Source organism: Gekko japonicus, unplaced genomic scaffold, assembly GCF_001447785.1.
Source record: "Gekko japonicus isolate JY-2015 unplaced genomic scaffold, Gekko_japonicus_V1.1 scaffold36, whole genome shotgun sequence".
Lineage (NCBI taxonomy): Eukaryota > Metazoa > Chordata > Lepidosauria > Squamata > Gekkonidae > Gekko > Gekko japonicus.
In genome coordinates this window covers 2,484,174-2,494,310 of record NW_015164182.1, presented here as the reverse complement: position 1 = coordinate 2,494,310, position 10,137 = coordinate 2,484,174, and the positions used below count along the sequence as shown (strand labels likewise).

The following is a 10,137-nucleotide window of genomic DNA, read 5'->3' as shown; positions in this document are numbered from 1 at the left end:
TATTTATCTCTCCCTGCCTCTGGGGAGCTCAGGGTGCTCTGTCTTTCTCCCCTTTTTCATTTTATACTAACAATCCCAGGAGCGATGTCACAGTGTACACAACAGCCCACCCCCATTTTCCCCAATCAACCATGATTCTCCAAACACATTGGCTCTCAAGTTCAAAGTCAGATCAGAGACAAGAACAGAACCATGCTTACCTCCTCCACAAAGTCCAGGCTCCAAACTGGGCCAGTTCCTGATTCACCCTCATGGCTTAAGCCAGAAGTGAGCTAAACATCTCCCGTGGGGCACCCAATTATTAGAGGGCTGCCAAAAAGCATAGGCAAAAGGGCCCAGGGGCTTGGCAGATAGATGCACATGCTTACCCGTAATCCTGGTTTCCCATCCTTCCCATCTAGTCCCTCCAAGCCAGGTGGGCCCTAAAATATCACAAGGGAAATGAAACAGGGTTACAGTAAGTTCGTTCCTCGTGCTACTTGGCAAAAGATCTGTACTGTGTGGAGCAGAGGAAGCCCTTATACTTAGCGTTCTTATAGTTTACCAAAGCAACTGAAGCACTTCCCATGCCTGGGCCTGTACCCTACCACTCTGCTCAGCAAAGTCAGAAGCCTTCCTCCAGCCTCAGAAGACTTCCTCAAACTGATGTGGTTCTTCTGCCATTGGAACACCTGGGCTGATAGAAAGGGGGAGAGAGGGACATTTCATTCCGCCCCCCCCCAGTCCCATGTGGTTACTAGTCCACGTATATTGGTTTTCCAGGGTCGGAGATTACTGCTGGGGTAGGGGCAGTGAATGCAGGAAAGATCTTTGATTCTTCTGCCGACAGATTGCTAATTGCAACCCAATTACACAAAGGACTTCTCCATAAAGTACTTAGCTCCACTGCTAATCTGGTCTCTCCTCTTCATATTGGGCTTTCTGTAAACTGTAAACCAAGATCTTCAGTACATACTTACTTGTAACCCGGGAGGTCCTGGAGGCCCTGGAGGGCCAGTCATCCCAGGTGAGCCACGCATCCCCTCACTGCCCTGCAAAAACGCATACAGGTGTTAGACGATTAAAGCTGCAAACTGGCTGTCGCAGGGGTGGGGTGGGGTGGGGGGGTGCTCTATCAGTATAATGAAGCACAAGAGTATGGATGCACGGGAAACCAGGGCTGTGTGAGAGGAAGGTGGACTGGTAATCTTTCCTCCTTCTCCTAACAAGCTTTCCCCCCAGGAAATTCATTTGGAAAAATGATTTGGAATGGAGAGCCGCACATGGCAGCAGGAGATCACTTGGGGCTTATGACAGCTGGCACAGCTGTGGACCAGGCATGTTCATGGTTCATTGCATCAGGTGGGTGCCAGAGGCTTGTGCTGCTGCAGATGCTCAACAGGTGTTGCCACAGAAGTGTGCCAGCTGGGCTTGTATGTGTCCAGAACTGGACACCTGCTTGGAGACACACGCAAAGTGATTTTTTAAAGCCTGTCGAAGAGGCGGCAGGCCTTGATTGTGGCCACGTGGGCTTCAGGTGTTCTGAAACCAAGTTACACATTTATATAAAATATTTAGGGTGCACTCCCAGAAGTGAGCAGCAGGTGCCAGCAGAATCCTGGAATTGGCAGAGACTTGCACCCTTCCCTCCCTCCTGGGCCCTGACCTGCAGGGGTCATTTCCAGCTGGAATGCCCTGGGATGGCATTTCAGCAGTAAGGAGCCCAGGAGCAGGCACATGCAACAAGCCGCGCCCCCAGCAGCCCTCAGTTGGGCCACCAAGACTGCGAAGCAGCATGTGCTGCCTCTGCTCTCAGCCACCACTGCCACCAGCCAGAAGGCAAGGTAAGTTGGTGGGGCCCTGGGCAGGGGGGAGCTTGTTTCAGGTGGAGCTTGGCAGGGGGGAGCTTGTTTCAGGTGGGGTGGGAGACAGGTGCGGGGGGTGGGGGCTGCTTTTTGGGCTGGGGCAAGGCTGGCAGGCTGGAGGAGAATGCCTTGGGGTGGGGTGGGGTGGGGCTGAGAGCCCCCCAGCTTTCCCCGGCTCGCCTGCTGAGGCAGGCAAGCCGGGGAAAGCCCTGCAAGGAGCAGGGAGGCATTTAAATGCCTGCTGAAGCAAGCAGGTCAGGGAAGGCCTGGTTGCTACAGAAACTCTGCCCCCAGGGGGGACCCCTCTTGGAAAAGCCACAGGGCCTTTCCCTCCAAGACTTTCAGAAGAACCCAGTTGCCATCCAGGGGTGGGGCAAATTCCAGGTGAAATACAAGAACTTTAATGGACTTCTAGAGCTGCTGGTGGTGGAAGGGAGGCTAACCAGCTTACTGGGCCTTTTGTGGTTCAGGGTGATGGGGGTGAACCAGGTTCAGGCCCAGGATTTTAACGGGGTGTGTAACGAATTTCTGGAAGTGTTCAATGGGACGCTAGGGCGCTACACTGGGCCTTTGGTCTCCCTCAACCTAGACCCAGTAATTAGACCCATACACATGAAAACCAGGCACCCCCCCAATTGCATTACGGCCCAAAATTGAGGCAGAGCTGGACCGCCTGGTCGCTCAAGAGGTTTTAGAACCTGTGCCGCACGCCAAATGGGAAACCCCAGTAGTAACCCCAGTTAAACAAAATGGGGACGTCCGCATCTGCGTGGATTACAAATGCACTCTCAACAAGGCATTACATGACCATGCATATCCGGTACTGGTGGTCAGCGAGGTACTGGCTTCATTGGCGGGGGCCCGAGTTTTTGGAAAACTGGACCTGGCCCAGGCATACCAGCAGCTCCCTGTGGATGATGCCACTGCCGAAGCCCAGACCATAGTCACGCACAGGGGGCTTTTAAGGTGAAATGGTTACAACTTGGGGTTAGTGTGACTCTGGGGATCTTCCAGAATCGAATGGACTGCCTCCTTACAGGAATCCCAAGAATCCAACTATTTTTTTGACAATGTGTTGATTGCCGCACCGGATTCGGACTCCTTCGCTGAGCGGCTCAGGACTGTGCTTAGGCATTTCAGTAAAGCAGGGTTGAAAGTCAAGCGGGAATGTCTATTAGGAGTGCCACGGGTAGAGTTCCTGGGGTTTGCCGTAGACGCTCAGGGCATCCATCCTACACCTGAGAAGGTCCGTGCTATCACAGAGGTGCCCATCCAGTCCTCCAAATTGGAACTGCAGGCGTTCTTAGGACTATTGAATTTTTATCATGCCTTCTTGCCTCACAAAGCCGCAGTTGCAGAACCCGTGGTCCTGGGGTGCCAAACACACCACCACTTTCAAGGCAGTAAAGGACCTTTTAGTGTCTAATGCAGTCCTCACACACTTTGACGTGGCGCTGCCAGTGGTACTAGCGTGCCATGCTTCCCTGTACGGGGTGGAGGCAGTACTGGGACACACACTGGCGGACGGCAGGGAAGTGCCGATAGCATACTACTCCCGCACGCTGTCACCAGCAGAGCGCAACTATGCGCAAATAGATAAAGAAGCTCTGGCGATCATGGCAGGGGTTAAAAAGTTTCACAACTACTTGTTTGAGAGGCCTTTTATGAGCCTCACTGACCACAAACTGTTGCTGGGGTTGCTGGGCCCGGATCGCTAAACCCCCCAGATGCTCTCTCCCCAGGTCCTGCATTGGTCAATTTTCCTTGTGGCCTACCAGTATGCACTCCAGCACCGGCCTGGCAAGGCAATGGGCCATGCCGACACCCTCAGCCGCCTGCTCCTGCCCTCATGCGACCCCAACCCTGCCCTGGCACACCACATCGCTCTGATAGAGGACCTGCCCAACTGTCCGGTCCAGGTCTTGAAGTCTCCCAGCACACCACCCCGGACCACATCTTGTCCCGGGTCTTGGACTGGGTGAGGAGGGGGTGGCCTACCGGCTCGGTGGGACCCGATTTAACGGCATTCATCTCTAAGAAGGAAGAAATGTCGTCTCACAAAGGGGGTGGCCGGGTAGTGGTGCCCACGCCCCTGCGCAAACGGGTGATTGAGGCGCTACATGAGACCCACCCCGGGATAGTGCGCATGAAGGCACTGGCCCGGAGCTATGTGTGGTGGCTAGGCCTCGACAACGAGATTGAGGACCAAGTAAAGAGGTGCCAGAAATGCCAGGAGTTGTGACTGGAGCCACCAAAGGCACAAGTCCGGCCCTGGGAATCATCACACAAACCCTGGGCCCGACTTCACCTGGATTTCGTGGGGCCCTTTCGGGGACAAATCTTTTTTATATTGGTCAATGCATACATAAAGTGGCTGGAGGTAGTGCCCATAGCCTCCACATCGTCCAGATCCGCCATCCGCATGATGTGGCGGATTTTTAGCACACACGGGTTACCAGACACATTGGTTACCGACAATGGCATAACATTCACGTCCACCAAATTCCTGGAATTCACACAATACTATGGCATCAGGCATGTACACTCAGCCGCGCTCCATCCAGCCACAAATGGCCAGGTGGAACGCATGGTCAGGACAACTAAGGACGCGCTCCGCGGCATGGATCACAGGGACTGGGAGCACAAGCTGGCGGTTTTCTTATTCAGTCAGCGTATGACCCCCCCCCCCATACCACCACAGGTTGTTGTCCAGCAGAGCTCCTCATGGGCTGGTGCCTCACCACCAGGTTAGACCGCCTCCACCGAGACCAGGCTCCAGAACACAACACGACTAACCAGGACCAAGTGGCCACCAGAGGCTTCTTCCCAGGGGACCCGGTGTACGCCAGAAATTACGCCCGGGGCCCTGCTTGGATTTCCACCAAAATAGTCCGGGTCACGGGACCATGCTCCTACGAGGTATCCTGTGAAGACGGGCAGTTGCTCAAGAGGCATATTGACCAGTTGCGCTGCCGGCTCACAAACCCCAATCCCAAGGCACCCGAAGACAGTGAAGTCGAGGAAGCCAGCCCAGAGGAACCGGAAGGCCCCGCTCAACCGCTGGCTCCCCCAAGTGCCCCAACGGCAGATGGTGACAACTCCGCACTGGTCCCCACACTGGACCCTAGCGGCACGCCCGCCGAGCTCGAAGTCCCAGCCACACCTCAGGGTCCTGCAAGCCTGACTCCAGAAGCATAGACACACAGCCCGGAGGTGTGCCGTTCCTCAAGAGCATGGTGCAAACCTGACTATCTCAAAGTCTATGTCTGCTAGGGGACTGTCCGGACCACGGGGGGAGGGGTGTTGTGTTCCGACAGAGACTGTGTCAGTCTCAGTACTTTATATAGTGTCAGCTCATTTGCTTCCTCAATAAAAAATAGCTACAGAGTGGAGTAAAATCTGGTTAGGAAGACTATGTGACTTGCCCAGGGCCACATGGGAAGTCTGTGGCAGAGCAAAACGTGGTACTGTCTTCTTCCTGATTCCCTATTAGCAACAAAAGCCAAGAAATCTGATATGCTCAAAAGTTTATAGCTTCCCATTTTCTGTATGGTCTCTAGTGCTCTACTCACCTTTTCTGCGGGAGGCCCAGGAGGTCCAGGTAATCCTGCTTTTCCTGGGAACCCTGGAGGTCCCTAACAAAGCAAAAAGCACAAGAAATGGATTATTTTATGTGGTTAAAATAGAGACATTTTGGCTACAGAATGTATAAATCCTTTCTTCTGCATTGTATACAGTACTGGATATGTGACTAAAAGAATCTAAATATAGTTGTTCAAAATGGGTATTCAGTGACTGTTAATTGTAATTTGCTGGACTATATAGTATTTTTATAAATAAAAACAGCATGTATGAACTCTATTTGTGAGCAAAACTGCCACTTTCCTGGTTCCCTCTATCCTAGGTTGTAAGCGCCCTACACTAGAAAGAAACTGCCTACATCAAAATTCTGCACCAAGAAAAGCTGAATCCCATGGCCTGTATAAATCCTGCAAACTGAATAAGTTTGCATAATTTATTCCCCTTCTGCTTAGGCAGGGGGCTTTGGAGCCCTCCCCCTTGGGCATTCAAATGTTGTTGTTTTTTGCAATCTCAACAGGAAGTTTCTCTGTACATCCAAGAATACTTTTGCAGTTATCAGGACTAGAAACTTGCTTTTTAAGTTTGTTTTATTAAAACCTGAAAGCTGAAATTGTTGCTAAGCTGAACTCCAGTAGCACAGGTGGAGCTTTCTCTGCACATACAACACAGAACTCTTGACTTCAGCCTGAAAGCTTCTAAAAGGAGCAGAGTTCTGCTTTATGGAGAACTGCACCACAGGTCTGTTGTCAGGTATACCCTTTCAATCCCTGTAATACAAGGAAGGGTAAAGAAACAAGCCCTCCCTTCATTTTTTGCACACTATTCCAAACTTGAATCACCTCTCCCTGCCACTTCATTCTCCAAACATTTGATCTTTTCCTTATACCTCCCGGCATAGTAAAATCCCTCTATAACAAAACAAACAAGCAATTGCATTGTTGATTTTTCTTATACTTCAATGTTCTTTCGAAAAGAGAGTTAATAACCCCTTCCCTCCTAATCTGCAGGTCCTGATTGCTCAGCACCAGCTCCGAAATTCCTCCCCTGCCCTAGTGGTATGGGGGTAGATGTGCTCGTCTCCTGTCTTTCTACGCTGAGACTGCAGACACACAGCTCTGCCATAAGTCCGAAACTTCCTTAGGATGTGTAATACTTACAGGCGCCCCTGGGAAACCAGGCTGGCCTTGAAATCCCTGGAAATAAATACAGATCGTCACTTTAACTGAAAATCATGGGCCTTAATAAGCTTCCATCCCCATGGTATCTGCAGGAGACAGACCCAGAAAAAGTCCCCACACAAACAATCCTTCTGGGTCACTCTCTGCACCAGTCAGAATGTCTTGTTTGATCCCGTCAAACCTGATGCAGACTTGTGGCAGAATTACCTGTCCCCATCCAAGGCTAACTGGAAGAGGACAAAGTCAGTGCAGTAAATCGCGCGGAGAGACAGCACACAGCCTCTGACAAGGATGGGTCTTCTGGGTTCTCAAAGCACACATATTGGAGAGGAACATGGGTGGCTGATGTACAGCAGGGGTGCCAGGAAACTTGAAGTTCATTTAGACAGGAACAGGACGGGCCCAAATTACCAGCTCCAGTCTGGGAAATTCCTGGAGATTGGGGGTGGAGCCATGGGAGGGTGCGGTTTGGGGAGGGGAGGGGCCTCTGTGAGGTATAAAGCCATAGAATCTGTCCTCCAAAGCAGCCATTTTCTCCAGGGGAAATGACTCTGTTGTCTGGAAATGGGTGATCTCCAGGCCCCTTTTGGAGTCGGGTCATCAGGTTCCCCCTAGCCATCGTGTGGGGGTGGGGTGTGTAGGGTTGCCAGCTCTAGGTTGGGAAACTTCTGTAGTTTTGGTGGTGGAGCCTAGGGAGGGCAGGGACCTCAGTGGAGTACAATGCCACAGGTTCCACCCTCCAAAGCATCCATTTCTTCCAGGGAAACTGGTCTCTGTAGTCTGGAGATGAGCTCTAATTCTGGGAGATCCCCAGGTCCCACCTGGAGGCTGGCATCCCTATGTCTGGAGTTTGCTGACCTTAGGGCCAAGGGATTTCTGCATTGCTCCCAGCTTTCCACCATTGTTCTTTTGTAGTCTCCTCAGCTCAGCAGATCAGAGACAAAAGCCATACCCGGGGAAGAGCATGGGCCTCTCCCAGATGCTGGGCTTGGGTTGTGGGCTTGTGGGGCACGTGTTCAAACGGTCAAACAATCCCTCATAAACGACAACTCACCTGATCGCCTTTTTCTCCTGTGCTGCCTGGTAGTCCTCGTTCTCCTCTTGGACCCTGATGCCAGGAGAGATTAAAGGTGACAGGAAAATGACGACAGCTGTAGCTAACCTATGGCAGGACTTGCTTTCACAGAGGTGGTCCCCAAGCCTGTGCCAGGGCTGTACATCAGCCTCTCATGGATCAAAGGCTCTTCTCCCCCCCCCCCTGAACACAGCCTAGGTTGAAGAAGAGAGGATGCCTTGTAGACTTTCAGTACCATCCTAGCAAGCGTTCTAAGTCCACTCATTTCAGTGGGTTTAGAAAGGTGTGACTCTGCTTAGGATGGCACTGCTTGGATGCTTCCACACAGCAAGGATTCTCTGTTCTGCATTTTGTCACTGCTATAAATGCAAAGACGGGTTGCAGTGACAATGGAGTTTTCTGTACATTTTCCCATGCAGCTGCCATTTTCCTTGCATTCCCCCCCCACCACATTACCAGAGGGCTCTTTGAGGGAGTTTTTTTTTTAAATCAGCAATTCTTATAGCATTATTGCAATTACAGGTTTTTTTTAAGTCCTCAAAAAGCCCTCTGGAGGCTCATCAGGGAAAAATGGCACCAATGTGAATGGGACCTTTGAAAATGTACACCTCTCCATCTAGACAGCGTGTTAACATCCTTGGACTACACTTTTTCACTAAAGATCATAGTAAATAATTTGTAAACAGGGCTATCGTGCTGATGCTCCCTGAAACCAACGCTCTAGTTAAGAAGTCAATGTGGAGAAAATGGTCCATGTGGAAGCAACCTCCATTCAATTGTGCCTGGTGATCAGAAACAGGCTTACCACCTCTGGGAGAACCAGGCCATACACAGAGCATGAAATGAAAAGTCACATGCATGCAAATACAGAGACCCAAATATGGTCAGAGAACATTTTTTCCTCAAACAGCTTCTAACTGGACAATTTGTCTACAACACACCAAGCCAACTGCAGATGACAGAGTTGGCTACTTAAACATCACACAACTCAGCTGCAAACTTACCGCTGGCCCAATTGGACCTATGGGACCATCCAAACCAGGAGGACCCTGGAGAAAAAAAGAGAAAAGAAATGAGACCTCACACTGTTGCTAAAGCTAAGCAGTGGTGGTGGTGGTGGTGGTGAGATTCACAGTATGATTTGGCTTTTATGATTATGTATGTATTTTAACTGACTGTAAGAATTTTAAGTGAACCTGAGAAAGGGGTTGAAGAATTTACCCATGACAATAAATTAAAATTATACCAGTTTTCAACCTTCAATGGCTTTCCATCCCAATAATTCTTTCCCCCCTTACATATGAGTTTTGCTGCTTACCGATTCTCCCTTTTCACCTGCTGGACCAGGGTAACCTCTTTCCCCTTTAGCACCCTAGTTAGTAAGTACATACAAAGAAAACAATGTTTAATCAAGTAATACTAGATAGGACAGTCAATGGCAGAAAACACTGGGGGGTGGGGGGTGGCTTTCACAGTTAGGGACTTATGGCCCAAGCTTTAGATATGCTTGTTCCTGTGAGACCTATTTAAAAACTCCTGGAATTCAACTACCCAGTGGGTGGCCATTTTTTGGGGCAATCAAGTCAGACAATCCTCACTCATCCCCTCCACCTCTACCGCCAGGAAAGCACCTACTTCATTTGCCATGACATCCCTTTCCCCCTGTACAACATACTCACAGGTAGCCCAGGGGGACCCATGGCACCAGGGTATCCGGGCTGTCCTGGGGGACCCTGCGGGAAAAGACACTGGCAATCAGCACATGCTTCCTTGCTTCCTGCCTTCTCAGAACTGCAACTGAACAAGGTTGTCGAAGGCTTTCATGGCTGGAGTTCATTAGTTGGTGTTGGTTTTCTGGGCTGTATGGCCATGGTCTTGGCATTGTGGTACCTGACGTTTCACCAGCTGCTATGACTGGCCTTCTCAGAGGTATAACACAGAAAGATTGACATCTTTTTGTGTTATACCTCTGAGGATGCCAGTCACAGCTGCTGGGAAACATCAGGTACTACAATGCCAAGACCATGGCCATACAGCCCAGAAAATCTACAACAACTAAATGCTAATTTTCTCCATCCATTCTTGGTCCTCTTTGGTTGCTGAGGCTGGGTGGATGTCATAAAATCTCAACTCAAAGTCCCATACCTGTTGCACAGCATACAGTTAGGTAGGTGTGGACTGTAGATATAGGCTCCTTGGTTGGCCACAGATTAGTGAGGAGTTGAATGGCTAAAGCAAGGATTCTAATTGGCTTCAACTTTCATAAGCCTGAAACCAGCAAATGTTTACAGTAGAATGAAAGGTCATGACCAGGCATATAAGGGGTGAGAGAAAGGGGACTCCTCCTGATCTAGATGATCCACGTCTTCCTTTGTATGCTTGGCTGGTGCTACCATGAGGCAGAGTGGGTAGTTGCCTTAGGCAGAGGGTTGTGAGTTTATATATATATATATATATA

General features: G+C 50.3%; 1 protein-coding gene across 1 annotated transcript in view; it reads right to left on the bottom strand.

The window, feature by feature from the left end:
- The window catches only part of COL16A1 (collagen, type XVI, alpha 1), a 213,974-nt gene that overhangs the window by 24,969 nt on the left and 178,868 nt on the right, over positions 1–10,137 (bottom strand). The window contains exons 51-58 of the mRNA XM_015408105.1: positions 9,359–9,412; positions 8,998–9,051; positions 8,684–8,728; positions 7,659–7,712; positions 6,584–6,619; positions 5,417–5,479; positions 960–1,031; positions 369–422 (exon numbers count right to left, since the gene is read on the bottom strand). Coding sequence (XP_015263591.1) covers positions 369–422; positions 960–1,031; positions 5,417–5,479; positions 6,584–6,619; positions 7,659–7,712; positions 8,684–8,728; positions 8,998–9,051; positions 9,359–9,412 — 432 coding nt within the window. The remainder of the gene's footprint in view (positions 1–368; positions 423–959; positions 1,032–5,416; positions 5,480–6,583; positions 6,620–7,658; positions 7,713–8,683; positions 8,729–8,997; positions 9,052–9,358; positions 9,413–10,137) is intronic.